Source organism: Hypanus sabinus, chromosome 23 (assembly GCF_030144855.1).
Source record: "Hypanus sabinus isolate sHypSab1 chromosome 23, sHypSab1.hap1, whole genome shotgun sequence".
Classification (NCBI taxonomy): Eukaryota; Metazoa; Chordata; class Chondrichthyes; order Myliobatiformes; family Dasyatidae; genus Hypanus; species Hypanus sabinus.
The window spans coordinates 56522071-56543798 of record NC_082728.1 but is presented as its reverse complement, the minus strand read 5'-3'; the positions used below and the strand labels follow the sequence as shown (position 1 = coordinate 56543798).

Sequence of the window (21728 nt, the reverse complement as noted above, 5' to 3'; positions counted from 1 at the left end):
GAGCTAATTAGGAATGGGCAATAATTGCTGTTAATTACAGTGACTTCCACCATCTGTGAATGAATGAGAAAATGTGATGCTGAAAACTAGCAAGATGCACAACACAGGGCAAGTGTGGCAGAGGGTCAGGGCTTCCAGTACACAGCACTAGAGTCAGGACACACAGTACGAGAACCTCAAGTGAGGGTTGAATCCATGCTGCAAGACCAGAGGACAAAGGTCAGGATGCCAGAGAGCTGACAGGTGAGAGCCACAGTTAGGACAGGAGTCACAAAGGGACCACAGTTTGGGCCACTAGTGCTCGAAATAGGATTGTACTTATTTTGGGTACACTGAAATGCGGCCACATTTAAGCTAATGGCTAGTTAGACCTCTTGAAAAACATCTATGCAACTGATCAAATTCCGTTTTGAGTGTTTTACAGCCTGAAATAAATGTTAAAAGAGATAAGCGAGTTTCCTGACTTCTGTACATCTCCTAACGTTGTCACTCAACATTCAAAGAGTATCAGCTTTTAAGGACATACTGCCCAGAGCAGTTATACACACTTTGGCGGAAGGGAGCCCCATAACTTACTCAGAAACATGGTTAGGAAGATGCAGTGAGAGTTAAGGTGGCAGGAAACAGGCCCACCATAGGAGCATGCCTACAGTTGTCTCCTCAGAAACACAATGGAAAATTGCAGAAAGTATTGACAGGTTGGGTTGAGTCCTGGTGTAATCTCTTATGTAATTCTGCTAGAAGGAATGACTCCAACTCTCATTCACTGGTGTTTCCTGCAGATATTCTCTCCAACTCTGGAAGACTTTAGAACTTTCAAACACACCGTGCTATCTTTGGTTGCCTTCTCCCGAGGAGCAGTGGCATTGCAGCATGCACTTCACAAATTTCCCTTCACCGCCTCGGTCTACTTCGCCAGCTATCTGCTGTGTCTGGTGTGGATTACAAGGAACCTCTTCAGCGCCATCATCATCCAGAATTACAGGCATGTCCGAGCAGAAATGTATCGTCCTGCCATTGAGCCACAAGATTATGAGATGATTGAGTTCTTCATTAAAAGATTTAAACTCTGGATTGGACTAACTAAAGCGAAGGAGGTAAATGTAGAATTTAGTCAGGGCCACCGTGTCAGTTGCTCTGGAGTTTTAAAAGTGACTGACAATGTCAGTCTGTCCATTTGGTTCAGTGAATGGCTGACGGCATATGCAATGAAATATAAAGTGAAAAAATGTTCAGCCATCCACTTTAGTGGGAATGCAAAGTATTTGTTTAAAGGATGAAAGATTGAAAATCGTTGCTGTTCAATAGAGCACAAGTATCATTGTACATGTTCAAGCCAGCAAGCAGTTAAGCTGACATACGGTAATTTGACCTTAAATGCACGCGGGTTTGAATACAAGACTAAAGACTGAAAAGAGATGGACCCCTGGTGAGACTGCATCTGAAATATTTTTTAGGAAGGTAGTGCATTGTAGGTTCACTAGGCTGAACTGAATTGACTTTATTTCTTACATCCTTCACATACATAAGGAGTAAAAATTTTTACATTGCGTCTCCATCTAAATGTGCAATGTGTAATCATAGTAATTTATAATAAATAGAACAGTCAATGTATTATAGAGTATACTCAAATCAGTCTGATGGCCTGGTGGAAGTAGGTGTCCCGGAGCCTGTTGGTCCTGGCTTTTATGCTGCGGTACAATTTCCTGGATGGCAGCAGCTGGAATAGACCGTGGTTGAGATGGTTTGGGTCCCCAATGATCCTACACACCTATCCATGTAAATATCCTGAATCACAACTACAGATATGCTGGGCTGTCCGCACAACTCTCTGCTGAGTCTCGTGATTAAGGGAGATACAGTTCCCATACCAGGCAGTGATGCAGCCAGTCAGGATGCTCTCAATTGAGCCCCTATAGGAAGTTCTTGGGATTTGTGGGTCCATACCAAACTTCCTTAATCTCAACTGTCTGAGGTAAAAGAGGCGCTGTTGTGCCTTTCTCACCACGCAGCTGGTGTGTACAGACCATGTGAGGTCCTCGGTGATGTGGATGCTGAGGAACTTGAAGCTATTTACCCTCTCAACCCCAGATCCATTGATGGCAATAGAGGTTAGCCCCTCTTCATTCCTCCTGTAATCCACAACCAGCTGCTTTGTTTTTGCGACAGTGAGATGAGGTTGTTTACTTAATAGCACTGTGTCAGATTGATGACTGCTTCCTTGTAGGCCACCTCGTTATTGTTTAAGATAAGGCCAATGTAGTGTTATCGGCAAATTTAATTCCTACATTAGGAGCTTTCCCTATCACAAAGATTAATCTGACAAGATCTACACCCTTTGGAATTTAGACAAATTATCTCTTTGAAATATACAACATTCTTGAGAGGGTAGATGTTGGGATGAGGTTTTCCCTGGCTGGGATGTGTAGAACCAGGATCACAATTTCAAAATGAAGGATTCGCTATGAAGTAGCAAAGATGGGGCTCCAAATTAAATTTTAATACTGTTCCATTTTCCAGAGGTACTGGCATTTTCTGGTTTTATTTCCAACTTTTAGTATCGACAGTTATTTTGCTTTTCATAACATCAACCATGATTCTCTTGAATTGCTGAACTGGCACATGGCACTGAATGGCCTGACCTGCTCTTGCTTCCATTTCTCACATTCTTAATGTGTGTATGCCTGGGAAATTTGTCTTTGGAACTATTTTGGGCAAGGATGAGTTATAGGTGGTCAACAGAAATGTTCTGGGTGCTGTAGATGATTCATTCATTCATTCTGGGAGCTCAGCACCGTCCGCTACCATCTGCTGCTCCACACTTGTCCCTCACTAGCTAGTCTCCCCCATCACCTTTCACCTTCCAGCCCCGCCTCCTTCCCTCCCCCCTACCCCCCACTGTATAATTCAGGCATTTCCATTTTTCCCTCTCAGTCCTGAAGATGGATCTTGACCCAAAACGTTGACTGCACTCGTTTCCATAGATGCTGCCTGGCCTGCTGAGTTCCTCCAGCATTTTGTGTTAGTTGCTTTGGATTTCCAGCAGTATGCAGACTTTCTCATGTTTGTGGTTTACAGTCTCCCCTTCATTTTCTTCAAATCTCACCTCACACTGTCCACATCAGAGATCAGGTCTCCTTCTCCTGTCTGATTTTCATCACTACACCCTCCTCCAACTGCTGGCATCTCTCCCTGTCCTCAGTCCTTCTTGGCTCACGTTGTTCTCTGTATCTCAGCTTCCTGCTTCTCCTTCTTGCTCCAATCTTGCTAGTCTCTGACCTGAAGTTCTATTATTTCCCATTTGTCATCCATCCTTCTCTCCAACCCTCCTGCTCAAATTAGCACAAAATATAAAAATAGATAGCAAAAGTTTTTATAAATATATAAAGTGGATGAGGGTGGCTAAAGTCAACGTAGGTCCCTTGGAAAAGGAGAAGGGGAAATTGATATTGGGTGATAAGGAAATGGCTGAGGCATTGAAGGACTATTTTGTGCTGGTCTTCACGGTGGAGGACATGTCTAATATGCCAAAGAAGGATGTTATGGATGAAATGGAAGGTGAGGACCTCGATAAAATCACTGTCACTAAAGAGATAGTAATGAGCAAACTAGAGAGCCTGAAGGTAGATAAGTACCCTGGTCCTGATGGGATGCATTGCAGGCTGCTGAATAAATTGGCAGAGGTTATAGTAGATGTGTTGGTAATCATTTACTAAAACTCTCTAGACTCTGGGCAGGTCCCGGCGGATTGGAAGACAGCAAATGTCACACCACTTTTTAAAAAAGGATGTAGGCAAAAGACAGGCAACTATAGGCCAGTTAGTTTAACATCTGTAGTTGGGAAAATGCTTGAAGCTTGTCATTAAGGGAGAAATAGAGAAACATTTAGAAAGGAGTGGCTCCATTAGACAGACACAGCATGATTTCAGAAAGGGCAGATCCTGTTTGACAAACTTAGGTGGAGTTCTTTGAGGACATAATGAGTGCAGTGGATAGAGGGGAACAGGTGGATGTCGTATACTTGGATTTCCAGAAAGCGTTCGATAAGGTGCTGTGCAAGAGACTTATAAATAAGATACGGTTGCATAGAATCAGGAAGTGTATTGGTATGGATTAACCGATAGAAGGTAGAGAGTTGGTATAAATGGGTGTTTCTCCGGTTGGCAGTCAGTGGTGAGTGGGGTGCCACAGGGGTCGGTGCTGGGCCCGCAGCTGTTTACCATTTACATTGATGATTTGGAAGAGGGGACTGAGTGTAGCATAGCAAAATTTGCTGATGACGCTAAACTGAGTGGAAAAGCAAATTGTACAGAGCATGTGGAGAGTCTGCAGAGGGATAGAGATAAGTGAGTGGGCCAAGGTCTGGTAGATGGAATACAATGTTGGTAAATGCAAGATCATCCACTTTGGAAGGAATAATAGAGAACAGATTATTATTTAAATTGTGAAAGACTTCGGCATGCTGTTGTGCAGAGGGGCTTGGGAGTGCTTGTGCATGAATCCCTAAAGGTTAGCTTGTAGGTACAACAGGTTATAAGAAGGCAAATGGAATGTTGGCCTTCATTGCTAGAGAGATTCAATTCAAGAGCAGGGAGGTCATGCTGCAACTATACAGGGTACTGGTGAGGCCGCACCTGGAGTACTGCGTGCAGTTCTGGTCTCCATACTTGAGGAAGGATATAGTGGCTTTGGAGGCAATGCAGAGGAGGTTCACCAGGTTGATTCCAGGAATGAAGGGGTTAACTTATGAGGAGAGATTGAGTTGCCTGGGACTAAGCTCTCTGGAGTTTAGAAGAATGAGAGAGGATCTTATAGAAACATACAAAATTTTGAAAGGGATAGATAGACAAGATAGAAGTAGGAAAGTTGTTTCCATTGGTAGGTGAGATGAGAACTATGGGACATTGCCTCAAGATTCAGGGGAGAAGATTTAGAATGGAGATGAGGAGAAACTTTTTCCCAGAGAGTGGTGAATCTGTGGAATTCTCTGCCCAGGGAAGCAGTTGAGGTTTCCTCACTAAATATACTTAAGATACAGTTAGATAGGTTTTAACATAGTAAGGGAATTGAGGGTTATGGGGAAAAGGCAGGTAGGTGGAGCCGAGCTTACAGACAGGTCAGCCATGATCTTATTGAATGGTGGGGCAGGCTCAATTGGCCGGATGGCCTACGCCTATTTCTTATGTTCTTATGCTCCCTTTCATCCTAACTCCCACATTCTCCCAATCTATATGCTTGTCAATAGTAAAATTCCCTGATCTCGCAGGAGCTGTAGTGATCTTGTAGTCTAAAACCCTGTGAATGTACTTGTGTCAGACACCTTCAGCTTAATTATAAAGCAGAATCAACCTGTGCTTCTGGTCAGAAAACTGCTAAACTAAACTCATTCCTTAGGCATGCGGACACATTTAGTTATGAAGGATAAAGCAAAGAAATTAAGAAATCAAAATCAAGGTTGACATTTCCAACACTGGGTTTTATTTATTCCAGCTCTCTGGAATAGGACCCAAAAGAAGAAGGTGGTACTTATTCAATCAGCATCAGAAACAAAGATATGTTGATCTCTCACCTGATTGGTGCCGGACCACAGAACATCCAAACCACAAAAATTGCCCCTGAACACCTGCTGAGCAGGTGAATTGGTCTTTTTGAGTATAGACACCCTGGGTCATATAAGGGTTCTGAGAACTGTTGGTAAACTGAATTTCTGTAAAAAGGAAACACTGTAAACTGATATTGCAAAAGTTGCACTGGTAGGTTAATTAGCTATTGATCAGTACAAATGTTAATTCATGTTAGAGCTCAGTTTCAATTAGTTAATTAGTACAGATTCAAAACCTATCAGTGCACAGAATGCTGGACCAGTGGTTCGACTTGTATGGGAATTAATCGCTCCAACAAACCTTTTAGCTCCTTGAACTAGCCACATTCTGCACAGCAGTTAAACATCAAAATGGAAATGTTGTCTCATTTAATCATTGCTCTCAGTGACATTTCCTTCATTTTATTGTAGTTCCGTCACAAAGTGAAGTTTGAAGGGATGGAGTCCCTGCCAACAGGCAATACCCAAACTTCCAGATTTTCCCGGCTCCCATCTGCTGGTACCGAGTCCCACTGTTCCGAATGCACCATTTCATCTGGCTCGGTGCAATCTGAGGAGATGAACCTTGCTGAGAGTCCGAGCACAGAGGCACATGGTGTTCAGACCTATCTGGATCGACTGCTGCCGAGCATCAATAGTCTCCTTGATCAGTTTGACCGTGTCAATAAAATCACCAACGACTTGTATCGTATTGAAACCGATCTGGAGAAATTACAGGACAGAATGAATAAGAAGAAGAGGGGACAGTGCATGAGAGGGAAAAACAATGCTGAGGAGAGAATTATTCCTCTACCAAGCACGCAGTTCCTTCAGCCCAGAACATATAGTGCAACCTCCAAATCAGCAATCTCCAGCCACCAGCCAAGCAAAGGTCCAGCTTGTGCAGAAGTAGTAGCATCAGATCATAGGGACCTACAAGGTGAATGTAAGCCTGCTGATGGTTCTAGGCGAAAAGTCTGGCAGTTTGGACTACCACTATCAGCGGGCGTCAACCAGAGGTCACTGGCATGCTCAGGGCTGGTTTCAAAGGCCCGGCCCAGAAGTGAGGAAGGCCAGGATCGAGGACTTGATAGGCAGCTGGCCCCAGTAATGAGGAGAGCATGGCACACTGAAAGCACAGAGGGAAACCATCCATGATTACATATGGAAGCCATAAGGATGCTCTACTGAATGTTTAAAGACATTCAATGACACTGTTTATGACCAATGCTTCATTGATTAAAGCAAAGCTCAATTAGTAGTTTATTCTGCATAGAAGAGAGAATGCTTCATTATGTTTAGTGATCCAGGGGTAGTCAACTTATATGAAGTTGACAATGGCAATAATGAAATGGTAGGATTGCAGTTTTAAGTTGTTGATTTAAAGATGATTATATCATGATTTGAAAGTATGTTTGAGTAGGTGTCTGAGCAAAGCAGCATTTTTACATGTTTCTTGCAGGACCTTTCTATTAGTAAGATGCATAACAAAATAGGGGTCCATAATGGATTAACCGGTCTTCACCTTGTTAGAAAATCAGTAGAAAGTAGAATATATATATATATATATATATATATATATTCTACTTTCTAACGACCTAAAGTGGGCAATATTCAGACTCTGAAAGTCTACATGATGGGATTCAGTACAAGGGTCAAATTGTGTCAAAAGAACTGAATAAGAATTCCACTGGGGTAGTGTTCTGGTCCTGGTACCAGAGGTAGAACCAGTTTATTGAAATCACCACAGGAATGACTTTTTAAATCAATTTTAAACTGAGTCTTTAGAAAAGTGGCAGGCAGAGTGGATGTGAAAGGGGCTCAAGTCCATTTTTGTCCCATAAGATGTTGGTTTCCAGGCCTGTCCATTGCTATTGCCTTACTTCCAACATGCATAAAATACCTAGGCTTTGGCCACTTGCTACCTTGCAGGTAAGTGAAATGGATGTGCGCAAAGGATGTCTCAAGCTGGAGGGACACCAGGCAGAGGACAATAGACAATAGGTGCAGGCATAGGCCATTCGGCCCTTCTAGCCAGCACCACCATTCACTGTGATCATGGCTGATCATACAAAATCAGTACCCCGTTCCTGCCCTCTCCCCATATCCCTTGACCCCGCTATCTATAAGAGCTCTATCTAACTCTCTCTTGAAAGCATCCAGAGACTTGGCCTCCACTGCCTTCTGGGGCACAGCATTCCACATATCCACCACTCTCTGGGTGAAAAAGTTTTTCCGCATCTCAGTTCTAAATGGCCTACCCCTTATTCTTAAACTGTAGCCTTTAGTTCTGGACTCACCCATCAGCTGGAACATGCTTCCTGCCTCCAGCATGTCCAATCCCTTAATAATCTTATATGTCTCAATCAGATCCCCTCTCATCCTTCTAAATTCCAGTGTATACAAGCCCAGTTGCTCCAATCTTTCAACATATGACAGTCCCGCCATTCCGGGAATTAACCTTGTGAACCTACGCTGCACTCTCTCAATAGCAAGAATGTCCTTCCTCAAATTTGGAGACCAAAACTGCACACAATACTCCAGGTGGGGTCTCACCAGGGCCCTGTACAGCTGCAGAAGGACCTCTTTACTCCTATACTCAATTCCTCTTGTTATAAAGGCCAGCATGCCATTAGCTTTCTTCACTGCCTGCTGTACCTGCATGCTTGCTTTCATTGACTGATGTACAAGAACACCTAGATCTCGTTGTACTTCCCCTTTTCCTAACTTGACTCCATTTAGATAGTAATCTGCCTTCCTGTTCTTGCCACCAAAGTGGATAACCTCACATTTATCCACATTAAACTGCATCTGCCAGACATTTACCCACTCACCCAACCTGTCCAAGTCACCCTGCATCTTCCTGACATTTCACACTGCCACCCAGCTTTGTGTCATCAGCAAATTTGCTAATGTTACTTTTAATCCCTTCATCTAAATCGTTAATGTATATTGTAAACAGCTGAGGTCCCAGCACTGAACCTTGCGGTACCCCACTGGTCACAGCCTGCCATTCCGAAAGGGGCCCGTTAATCGCTACTCTGAGCACAGCTAACCTTCTAGGCCCATCCATCCTTTACATCAGCTGCTGTTCTGCTTCTGCCTGGTGGGAAATCACTGTTGACAGATCCTGTTGAAGAACCTGTTCCATTGTAGGCCCCTCGCATTGTAAACCTTCAGCCTCTACAAAAGCAATGATAAAATGGGAATGGCAGTGGGAGACGCTGTAGAATATTTGCTCACCAACCCCTTCTAGAAACAAGATAAAATTTTGCTCTTAGTTAAATAAACCAATGGAAGCAATACAGTTTGCTTTACAGTGCTCAGTTAAATTGTTTGAAGATGTCAGTGAAAAGATTGGAATATTAGTTTAATGAGCCAATATTTCATGTATTCATTAGGAGTTAATATTAAAAATCAGAAAGGATAGTCTGCTGAGCTTGAAGCTGTTTGTACAAAAGCTGCAATACTTATAAACAGGATATAATGTTTATTAGAGATTCCCAACATAGTTTAGTCAACATAGCTTGTATCTGATTAATATTACCAATTTATAACAGCAGCATAGTGGTTAGTGCATCACTTTACCGCACCAGCCAGTGACTACCGATTGGGATTCAATTCCTGCTGTTGCCTGTAAGGAGTCCGTACATTCTCCCCGTGACCTCGTGAGTTTCCTCCTACATTCCAAAGATGGACGGTTAAGGGTGAGTGAGTTTTGGGCAGGTTATGTTGGCACTGGAGGCTGTTCAACACAATTATCACTGATTTGATTTAACACAAACAATGAATTTCACTGCATGTGTACATGTATATGTGACAAATAAAGATAATTTTTAATCTTTGAACATATCACCTGAACAGGAGATAATTAGTCTTAAACTGATAGAGGCAACAGCCTAGGCTTATAAAACAACAGAGTCTGAAGGCTTTTGCACAGGCAAGATACAAATGGGATTAAGTTATTGGGACCATTGGAGGAGTGTTAATTTTGTTTCTGCAAAATCTCCCTATGTTGCTTTGAAATAAACCCATGATGCAGGTTTTAGAATGGTCAGCAGGAAGCAGGAGATAGTGGAAATTCCTTTTGGAAGATTTTTGCATTATATGATGTTTCCTATTGAACATGACTACAAGAACTGAGCAGCAAACTACTTTGTGTCAAACACCATCAAATAAACACTTATTATACAAGCTTATAAATCTGATCCATTTGCGCCTTTTTTTCCGAGTGATTTTCCCACGGTAGATTGTGTTAGTAACCATGTTCAGGTGAAATCACATCCATAGGAAAATTAACCCAGCCATCGCAATGTTCACCTTAGCATGGCAGAAGTACTAGTCACAGAACAAGCCATGAAACACATTGCATCTTTCCTTCATGGTTGCTGCAATTTATGAGCTTAATTGAATACTCACAGGAAACCTCATCACACATTGTTTAAGGATCAGCATTTAGGTCATCTACACTATCCTATCAATACCTTGCTTGGGCCATTCACCGGTTTCAGATTTCAATGGTTGGGGTTATGGAATCTACATTGGTGGTGCTCTCTACACTGATTGCAGCTGCTTTGTATAAATATTATATAAATAAACATCTGAGCTACAGACTTTATTTATCTTGAATTTCACTGGGGTATAGGATGCGAATCAATCAAAGCATGTGTGTCCAGAAACAGAACGTCTCCCCCATGTTTTCACACTTCCAGAGCAGCTAACCTGAGGAGAGTTCCTCAAACTTTGCCACTCTTCCTAGCTGTCAGCAGAGAAATAACAGAGCATCTGTAAAGTGGTCTTAGTTTCCAGTCAACTATTCCACAAAACACTCTACATCTGTTAGTAGCTCCTTGTTATTACAATACAGAGAAGTATTCGTTAACATTGCTTCTGTCTTTAATATGTTCCTGTTTGGGCTGTTGGCTGTTTTCAAACAGTAATGACATACCACATACAATGGGATTGTTTTTGTTCCAAGGAAATTATGTACAATTCTAATGGTCTCTGTCGAGGTCGTGGCTCAGATTTAGTTGTGTCTCTAAGTTCATAGGGATGATATCGGAGACAGGGAAGGACATTAGGAATCATGTTAAGGTTTGGGGATAGGGATGTGGTGGAGTTAGAGGTCAGGCCTCTGCTCCATGTTCAAAGTCCAGTGATGTGGATAGGTGACAAAGGGCATCTGGAGTTCAGGCCTCTACTCAGGCCAGCAATATGGGTGGGGTGACAGACATGTGAGGATGCCATAACAACATAAGAAATAGGAGCAAGAGTAGGCCACCTGACCCATCGAGCCTGTTCCACCATTCAGTAAGATCATGCCCGATCTGGCCATGGACTCATATTCACCACCTGCCTTTTCCCCATGACCCATAATTTCCCTACTATGTGACAATCTATCCAACCGTGTCTTAAATATAGTTACTGAGGTGGCCTCCACTGCTTCATGGGGCAGAGAATTCTACAGATTCATCACTCTCTGGGAAAAGCAGTTCCTCCTCATCTCCATCCTAAACTTACTCCCCCAAATTGGAGTTTAATGGGAGTAAAGGGAATTATGAGGCTATCAGTCTGGAACTTGGAAGCTTAAATTGGGAACAGATTTCAGGGAAAGGTACGGAAGAAATGTGGCAAATGTTCAGGGGATATTTGTGTGCAGTTTTGCACAGGTACATTGCAATGAGACAGGGAAGTTATGGTAGGGTACAGGAACCGTAGTGTACAAAGGCTGTAGTAAATCTAGTCAAGAAGAAAAGAAAAGCTTACGAAAGGTTCAGAGAGCTATGTAATGTTAGAAATCTAGAAGATTATAAGGCTACTAGGAAGGAGCTTAAGAAGGAAATTAGGAGAGCCAGAAGGGGCCATGAGAAAGCTTTGGCAGGCAGGATTAAGGAAAACCCCAAGGAATTTTACAAGTATGTGAAGAGCAGGAGGATAAGACATGAAAAAATAAGACCTATCAAGTGTGACAGTGGGAAAGTGTGGTACTTAATGAGTACTTAAGTATTCAATATGGAAAAGGATCTTGGTGATTGTTGTGATGACTTGCAGCAGACTGAAAAGCTTGAGTATGTAGATATTAAGAAAGAGGATGTGCTGGAGCTTTTGGAAAGCATCAAGTTAGATAAGTCGCCAGGACCAGATGAAATGTACCCCATCCTAGTGTGGGAGGCATAGCCCCTGGTGATGATCTTTGCATCATCAATAGAGATGGGAGAGGTTCCAGAGGATTGGAGGGTTACGGATGTTGTTCCTTTATTCAAGAAAGGGAGTAGAGATAGCCCAGGAAATTATAGACCAGTGAGTCTTATTTCAGTGGTGGGTAAGTAGATGGAGAAGGTCCTGAGAGGCAGAATTTATGATTTTGAAGAGATATAATATGAATAGGAATAGTCAGCATGGCTTTGTCAAGGGCAGGTCATATCTTACGAGCCTGATTGAACTTTTTGAGGATGTGACTAAACACATTGATGAAGGAAGAGCAGTAGATGTAGTGCATATGGATTTCAGCAAGGCATTTGATAAGATAACCCATGGAAGCTTTACTGAGAAAGTAAGGAGGCATAGGATCCAAGGGAATATTGCTTTGTGGATCCAGAACTGTTAGCCCACAGAAGGCAAAGAGTGGTTGTAGACGGGTCATATTCTGCCTGGAGGTCAGTGACCAGTGTTGTGCCTCAGGGATCTGTTCTGGGACCCTTACTCTTTGTGATTTTTATAAATGACCTGGCTGAGGAAGTGGAGGGATGGGATAGTAAGTTTGCTGATGACACAGTTGAGGGTGTTGTGGATAGTGTGGAGGGCTGTCTGAGGTTACAGCGGGACAGTGATAGGATGCAAAACTGGGCTGAGAAGTGGTCAAATATGATGGCAGATTATAGTATTAATGGTAAGTCTCTTGGCAGAGTGGAGGATCAGAGGGATCTTGGGGTCTGAGTCCATAGGATGTTCAAAGCAGCTGCGCAGGTTGACTGTGGTTAAGAAAGCTTACGGTGTATTGGCTTTCATCAATCATAGAATTGAATTTAGGAACCGAGAGGTAATGGTGCAGCTATATAGGACCCTGGTCAGACCCCAATTGGAGGACTGTGCTCAGTTCTGGTCGCCTCACTACAGGAAGGATGTGGAAGTCATAGAAAGGGTGCAGAGGAGATTTACAAGGATGTTGCCTGGATTGGGGAGCATGCCTTATGAGAATAGGCTGAGTGAACTTGGCTTTTTTTTCTTGGAGTGATGGAGGATGAGTGGTGACCTGATAGAGGTGTATAAGATGATGAGAGGCATTGATTGTGTGGATAGTCAGAGGCTTTTTCCCAGGGCTGAAATGGTTGCCACAAGAGGGCACAGGAGAAGGTACAGAGGAGATGTCAGGGGTAAGTTTTTTACTGTGTGATGTGCAAACCAGGCAAAGATGGAGTCCAGAGTTGACCCCCCTGTGAACTATGCTGCTAATGAGAGAGAGAGAAGAAGAGGGGTGAGGAATCCTGCTGCAGATGAGAGAGAGAGAGAGAGAGAGACATGATTTAATATTATGGATTCTTCGCTAATTGTTTACCTTTGCTCCAAGGACACTTTCTTTGTCTGCTTGTAAGATTATTGCAGAGACAGCAAGGCTGGGCCGGCTTGATGGACAGTCTGATGGACAGCCGGTACCCCGCAAGGGGAGATAAAAAGCAGTCTGCGAAGACACAAGGAGACACACCAGGGAGACACCCCATGGGATACTGAAAGAGCGTTGTGCACCCATGTGAAGATGGGGGTTTGGAGGATTCAGGGGAATCGATCAGAGGCTCACAGTATGTGAAGGTTCAACCAGTGGGTGCTTGTTTGGGTGTCCACCCTTGCCTGGGTGACAGGCCTACCACTGAAGAATGGTTGTATGGGGTTAGTCAGTGATTATAACAGAACAGGAAGACAACGGGAAGATCAACAGCAATGGCATCATCTCTCTCTCTCTCTCTCTCTCTCTCTCTCTCTCTCTCTCTCTCTCTCTCTCGCTCGCTCTCTCTCTCTGCAACATTACAACAGCAACTACCTCAACCCAAACTGAACTGAACTGAACTCTGCATTATCGTAAGACTATTCATTTACCCCTAGACTTTGAAAGAACTTGGATTTGATTCCTATTTCCACACTTCTGTATATATCATTGCTAACCTGTTCCATATATTTGCATTTTATTGTACTTTATTACTTAGTTTACTAATAAACACTATTAGTTAGAGTAATACCAGACTCCAACGTGTATTCCATTTCTGCTGGTTCAGTAACCCAGTCACTGGGTACGTGACAAATTGGGGGCTCGTCCGGGATTTGATATGTTAAATTGTGGGGCTGTTGAATTGATTGGGGTAAATTCCCTTGACTGATTTGGTTGTGTGGAAAACCAGAAGGAAAACAGCAGAAATTGATGTTGCAGATTTTATGTTAAGACCAGACCCTGAGGGCTTAAAGAGGGCTAAGAAGAATGTGTTGTGGGAAGTAGTGGAGACCTTGAAACTCATGGAGGTTAAGAAAGGGATGACAAAGGTAGAGATACAACGAAAGATAACTGAACATTATGTCATGACGAAGGCATTCAAGGCAGAGTAGTTAGGGCACTTTCTTGTAGGGAAAGGGGAGGGCAAGGTGCGTTTGGAATAGCTGAGGCTAGAGAGACTCAAGTTAGAGGCGAAGGAAGCAGAAAGACAGAGACAGCTCAAGAGGGAGAAATGGCAACGTGAGGATAGTGTGGCAGGCTGTGGGGATAAGTTTAATGTTAGTCAGGAGATTAGGTTGGCACCTCCATTTGAGGAGACGGACATTGATCACTACTTCCTACATTTTGAAAAAGTGGCTGTGAATCAAAAGTGGCCAAGAAGTAGGCTGTGTTGTTACAGAGTGTTCTTAAGGGAAAGTCTCAGCAAGCCTATTCGGCATTGTCTGTGGATGAGGCAAAGAATTATGATGAAGCAAAAGGGGCAATACTGAGGATTTACGAGTTGGTTTCAGAGGCATACTGGCAAAGGTTCTGGAATTTGAGGAAGCCGTGGCACTGCACATATTTAGAGTTTGCCTGTGAGATGCAAATGTACTTTGAACATTGGTGTGCCTCGAAAGGGGCCATTGAGGATCTTGACAAACTAAAGCAGTTGATGTTGATTGAGCAGTTTAAAAGCTGTGTCCCTGAGGGCATGAGAATGTACTTGGATGAGAAGGAGGCAGAAACTCTGACCGTGACTGCAAGTTAGCAGAAGAGTATGCCTTAACCCACAAGGTAAAGTTTTCTCCAAGTAAAAGCTACCAGAGGGGTAGTAGGGGTGGTAGAGAGAGCCCACCCACTAAGTCAGAGAGTAAGCCGGGGACCAGCAGAAAGGGTAAGGAGGATGAGAAGCAGTCTGGAGGGAAGCTCCCCAGTTTTACGTGTTATAATTGTGGGAAAGCTGGTCACATTGCGTCTAAGTGTCTTGCTCCTAAAAGAGAGAAAGGAAAGGGAAAGGCACCAACCTCGACTGCCTGTATTAAGCCAGCTGAAATGCCACTAAAGGAGGAGGAATCAAGCCAAGTTCAGGAAAGATGTGAGAAATTTCTTTCGACTGGGTTGGTATCTGTGAAGGAGGGGTCAACCCCAGTGCCAGTGAGAATCGGGAGAGACACTGGGGCTTTTCAGTCCTTAATCCTAAGCAGTGTGTTGGACTTCAGTGCTGAGACAGAGACTAGTGATGAGGCTGCAGGGGCAGTTGCTGCAGAAAGATGAGGACAAAATTGAACACCCAGTGGCATTTCTCTAGCAAGTTTAATGTGCACCAGAGAAATTATTCCACTGTAGAAAAAGAATTGCTGTCACTTATTCTGGCATTACAGCATTTTGAGGTTTACATTTGTCTGGCACAGAAGACATTGATAGTTTATACTGATCACAACCCATTGGTATTTTTGACTTACATGAAGGATAAGAATAGACGGTTGCTGAGTTCAAGCTTGATGTCACAAGAATATGATGTAAAGATATAACATGTAAAGGGGACTGACAATGTAATTGCTGATTGTTTATCTAGATGTTAGATTTGAAATTATATCTGTGTTACTCTGTTGGTTAATGACAACTTATGTATTATATTAGACTCTGTAATGTGCATTAATGTTTGAATTTTTACCCCCCCCCCCCATAAAAATTCTTAAAAGGGTGGGGGTGTGATGTGCAAACCAGGCTGAGATGGGTTCTGGAGTTGACCCCCCTGTGAACTATGCTGCTAATGAGAGAGAGAGAGAAGAAGAGGGGGAGGAATCCTTTTGCAGATGAGAGAGAGAGAGAGAGAGAGAGAGAGAGAGAGAGAGAGAGAGAGAGAGAGAGAGAGAGAGAGAGAGAGAGATGATTTAATATTATGGCTTCTTCACTAATTGTTTACCTTTGCTCCAAGGACACTTTCTTTGCCTGCTTGTAAGATTCTTGCAGAGACAGCAAGGTGGGGCCAGCCTGATGGACAGTCTGATGGACAGCTGATACCCCACAAGGGGAGATACAAAGCAGGTCTGCAAAGACACAAGGAGACACAACAGGGAGATACACCACAGGACATTGAAAGGGCGTTGTGCACCCACGTGAAGATGGGGGTTTGGAGGATCAATTTGGAGGAATTGATCAGAGGCTCACAGTGTGTGAAGGTGCGACGGGTGGGAGCTTGTTTTTGTGTCCACCCTTGCCTGCGTGACAGGCCTTACCACTGAAGAATGGTCAACCTTCCATATTGACCAATATCCTTGGATATTTAGTTCCCAATCCTCTCCACCATGTAACCTCATCTCTGCTTTGGCACTAAATCATAACTCTTTGTACTGATTTGAGCCACAAGTTCACTGACCTTGTTCTGAATAAAGCATTCAGATAAAATGCCCTTGCACTCATTGTGTTTTTAAAATCTTGTGATCTTTTTCTCTTTTGGACTTGATTTTTCTTCACTACACTCTTACTTATCTCTTTTTCGTCTTTTGTTTTTCCTTTATCTTTAACACACTTTTCTTCTTTGCTTTATCCATACTTCTCCAATCTGTTGAGCCCACCTCCCTACTATTTTGTTTAAAGCCCGATCCACAGCCCTAGTTATGCGATTCCCTAGGATCCAGGTCTCATGTTGATTCAGATGGAGCCCATCCTATCGGCACAGCTCCCTCCTTCCCCAATACTGGTGCCAGTTTCCCGTAAATTCAAACCCACTTCTCCCACACCAATCCTTGAGTCATGCATTTAACTCTCTAATCTTCTTGACCCCGTGCCAATTTGCACGTGGCTCAGATAGTGATTCAGAGATTACCACCTTTTTGGTTCTGCTCTTTAATTTAGTCCCTAGCTGTTTAAATTCCCTCAACAGAACCTCTTTCCTCATTCTATCTATGTCATTGGTACCCACATGGACCGCAACAACTGGATCTTTCCCCTCCCACTGCAAGTTCCTCTGCAGGTCAGATAAGATGTCCCAAACTCGGGCACCAGGCAGGGACGCTCTATCCTCGTGACAGAGAACTCTGTCTACTCCCCTGACTATACTATCCCCAATTACCATTACATTGCTCTTCCCCCCGCACCCCCGAATGGCTCCCTGAACTATGGTGCCACAGTTAGGTTGCTCATCCTTCCTACAGCTAATCTAATGGGTGTGATTACCTCCTGAAACAAAGAATCCAGGTAACTCTCCCCCCTGTTTGAATCTCAGACTCGGGCTGCTCCAGGTGGATAGGTCCCAGGATCAGATGTCTATGCGAGCAGGAGGTAAGAGGGTCAGTCTGGTGGCAAGCCCATTGTTCAAGCCTAGAGTTCAGGTAGTCCAAGGGCCAATGGCTGAATGTTGATTGGAAGTCCAGAAATCGAAGCCTGGACACTGGAGACTCATTGTTCTGCCCTGGGGACTGTCCATGTTTGTGGGAGGAAAGGGGTTTGTTTTGTTGCTTGGTGTGTTTTGTGTTGTCCAGCTGAGTATTGTGGGCAATTGTGTTGGCATCAGACGTGACACGTGTAAGCTGCCCCCAGCATATATTAGGTGTGTTGGTTGTTAACACAAATGACACATTTCACTGTATGTTTCCACGTACTGTACATATGATAAATCAAATCTGATAAAGCCATTCCTCTTTGATTTCCTGGAGCGAATATTCTGTCCAGTTCCTATTCAACTGAAAAGTATTGCAGGTGTGTTTCCATCTAGCATAGACTCAGTGGCACTTCAATGAGGTGTACAGGTGTACCTAATAATGGCAGATCTTGTGGCAACTACTCAATGCATGAAAGCATGTCGACATTGTCAAGAGGTTCAGTTGTTCAGTCCAAACATAACAATGGGGGAGAAATGTGATCTATGTGACTGTGGCCATGGACCAGATGGGGTGATATGAATATTTCAGAAAATGCTGATCTCCTGGGATTTTTACACATAACATTCTCTAGAGTTTGCTGAGAATGGTTCTAGAAACAAGAACATTCAGTGAGTAGCGGTTCTGTGGGTGAAATGTCTTGCTAATGAGAGAGGTCAGAGGAGAATGACCAGACTGATTCAAGCTGACAGGAAGGTGACAGTAATTCAAATAACCACATGAGTGCACAGCAGTGGAGTGCAGATGAGTATCTGAACGCACAGCACATTAAACCTTGAAGCAGATGGGCTGCAGTAGTAAAGCGTCCTGAGCATACACTCAGTGGCTACTTTGTTAGACAAAACAGGAATCACATAAATAATTTGCACGAGGTTAACTACTAAACATAAGACTTTCATTGACTTCTCAACTAATAATACAGTCACGGAATCAGACACTCCAGCTCTATGGCAAACCAATTTCACTGCATGAACACTTCTTGAAATATTTCTGGATGTTTAACCATAACCAAGTAAATCCGTGCTTTTAAAAGGGTATCAAACAAAGTTCAATGGGTCAGGCAGCATCTGTGGAGGGAAATGGATAATCAACCTTCCTGGTCAAGATCTTCACTAGGACTGAAAGATAGAGGAGAGATGGCCAGTATAAATAGCTGAGGGTAAGGGGTGGCCAAGACCCATCGGGTGATAGGTGGATTCAGGAGAGGAGGGGTGATTGGTAGATAGTGTTGGGGAGAGTGGAAATGGCGACAGAGGCTTGAAAGCAGTAAGTGGAGACAACAGATAGTAGTATCTGGTAGGAAAGGAAGGTGGGGCATGGAAGCAAATAAGAAAAGTGGGTGGGTAGATGGGAACAGTAAGGGGAGGGGGCCTAGGCAGGTGGAGGAAAAGAGACCAATGGTGTGACCGGGAGTTTGGGGTGTACAAGGAACTGGGTAGGCCAGAGGGAGAGAGAAAGGAACAGGAGCTGTTTAACTGGAAAAATAGAATTCAATGTTACTCAATCCCCACCAGTAGTGCACGTTACATACTGAGACTTTGTCCACCCATACCAGATAGATTCTATAACATTGAACCATGTCCACCAGGGATATGGATCTGGGCTTGGACCCTGAAAATTGGATCAAGTGGATAGTGGAAGAGTCTTCAGTAGAAGTCTCCACAACCTCCACTCTTGCTCTTTCTGTATTTTAGTGATATCACAGGCTGCTTTGAGGAGTAGAGAACTAAATCCTTTGTGTCCTGGGAATTCCTTGGAAGTTAAGGGAACACTATCAAGGGGATGAGAAGGCTACAAGGACAGAGAACCTGTCCAGCAGAACATCCTCCCACCTAGATCTAGCCCATGTGGTTACAATCTTCATCAATGTTACCTTTTACCAAAGAGCAGCCCTCATAAATCAATGAGGAAGCTAGTGAATATATAAGTGACCAAGCAGAATGCTTTAATACATGTACTGTTCCAAATTTTCTGTGTGATGTATTCATCTTTTCACTGTGAAGGCATAAAGGTCATTACATTTTGATCCTGTATCTGGGAATCTGAATCACACACAAAGTACTACAGGAAAATAACACCTGTGTCAGAGAGAGTTGTGACAGGAAGTGCCTGGTTTAATTACCAAGTATGTGCTGGGTGCCACTTGAAAATATGTCAAAAATGTTGTTTTAATATAGAATGCATACATAAGATGACACAAATAGTATTTTCTTTACCAAATTTAATTCATGGCTTGGTGGTTCCACTGAAAAGGTTAAAAGTGCTACCAGTTGAGAAATGGGCTGTCTTTCAGGAAAGATGGGACCTGTATAGATGGTACAGTTTGAACTTGAACTGCAGGGAGACCGGTATCCTTGAGGGTTGAAGGTTGAAAGTTCAAAGTAAATTTTATTATCAGGGTCTATATATGTCACTGCAGACAACCCTGAGATTCATTTTCCTATGGGCCTTCTCAGCTGATCTATACAATAGTAACTATAAAAAGATCAGTGAAAGATCACTAGAGTGTAGAAGACAGCAAACTGTGCAAATACAAATACAGTATGAATAAATAGTGACAAATAATGAGAACATGAAATAACAAGATAAATAGTCCTTAAAGTGAGAGCATCATTTGTGGGAACATTGCAACAGATGAGGAAGTGAGTGTAGCTATCCCCTTTTGTTCAAGAGCCTGATGGTTGAGAGGTAGTAACTGATCTTGAACCTGATGGTGTGAATCCTTTTTAAATCTTTTTATTAATTTTAAACAAAGATAAATGAAACATGAATACAGAGAGTTTGAACATACATAATTAATAGGTGAAGCATACATTCATATAGACGATAATCCATATATAATAACCTCCCAAACTCATAGTAATTACGAAAAAGGGAGTAAATAAGAAGAAAAAAAATCCCCCAAAAAGAAAAGAAAACCAACAGGGGCCATTGCATTATGTCAAATATACACAGTAGCGTCAATAACTCCGCACCTCCATCCAAATAATTAAGGATAATAAAAGCAGGGTTTAGGAAAAGTCAGTTTAACTGATATGAAAATGTTGGATAAATGGTCTCCAAATTTTTTCAAATTTAACTGAAGAATCATTTCATTTCATTTCATTTCTCAATCTTTTTTATTGGTTTTCAAATAAAGAATATACAAGTACAAATCGAAAGAGGAGTTTAACAAGTAGATAATATAAGACATATAAACAGTAATATTAAAGACAAAAAGCATATAATATTAAACTCAAATAGGTAATATATTATGCTGTTATATATACAATAATCAGAGAGAAATTACAACTCCTCTTAGCAATCGTAAAAAAAATTGGAAATTTTATTAATAGAGAAAGAAATACCCCACTAACTAAACTAAAAGAAAAAAGAGAGAAAGAAAAAAAAAGAAAGAAAAAGAAAGATTGGGCAGTCCAAATGAGGATAAACTTAAAAAAGAAAGAGAGATGAAAAAACACATCCTTCCAGTCATCTCTGAACCTTCATGGACAAGTAGTAGTTTATTTAGTAGTTTATTCTCCAAAGAGAATAAGGAAAAATAAATAAATAAAGATAAATTAAATCATGTGAAAATATTGAATAAAGGGTTGCCAGACTTGTTCAAAATCAAAAGATGTATCAAATGTCCAGCTTCTAATTTTCTCCAAGCTTAAACATGACATGTTGGAGGAGAGCCAATAGAGAATAGAGGGTGAGTTAGATTCTTTCCAGTGTAGCAAAATAGCTCTCCCAGCCAGTAAAGTTGAAAAATGTTGGGCGGAGACACTTTGCTTGCTTTCTCTGGGAAAATCCCAAAAATTGCTGTAAGTGGATTAGGTTGAACATCCATATCTATAACTTTAGATAATATTCCAAACACACCCCTCCAAAAATTATTTAAACTTACACATGACCAAAACATATGGGTTAGAGTAGCCACTTCTGCAATACATCTATCACAAATAGGGCATATATTAGGAAAAATATGTGCCAATTTATCTTTGGACATATGGGCCCTATGTACTATCTTAAACAGAATTAAAATATGGCGTGCACAGATAGATGAATTATTGACTAAGTAATAAATTTTACTCCATTGATTATCTGAGAGTGAATGTTGAAGTTCTACTTCCCAGGAGCGCTGAACCCTATCGTTAGGCGATGTGCGAACATTCATTAACTGTTTATAAATGATAGCTATTAATCGTTTTTGAAAAGGTTTAAACTGAAAAATAACATAAGCCAAATTTGAAGAACAGATCAAGGGGTAATTTGGTAAAAAGATCACGTAAGAAATTCCTAACCTGTAAATACCTGAAAA

General features: G+C 42.3%; 1 protein-coding gene across 1 annotated transcript in view; it reads left to right on the top strand.

The window, feature by feature from the left end:
- Positions 1–21728, top strand: part of pkd1b (polycystic kidney disease 1b) — a 472814-nt gene that overhangs the window by 441554 nt on the left and 9532 nt on the right. Inside the window, exons 40-44 of the mRNA XM_059949028.1 lie at positions 783–1097; positions 6014–6716; positions 7441–7513; positions 13972–14110; positions 14225–14355. Of these exons, the coding sequence (XP_059805011.1) occupies positions 783–1097; positions 6014–6716; positions 7441–7513; positions 13972–14110; positions 14225–14355 (1361 nt within the window). The remainder of the gene's footprint in view (positions 1–782; positions 1098–6013; positions 6717–7440; positions 7514–13971; positions 14111–14224; positions 14356–21728) is intronic.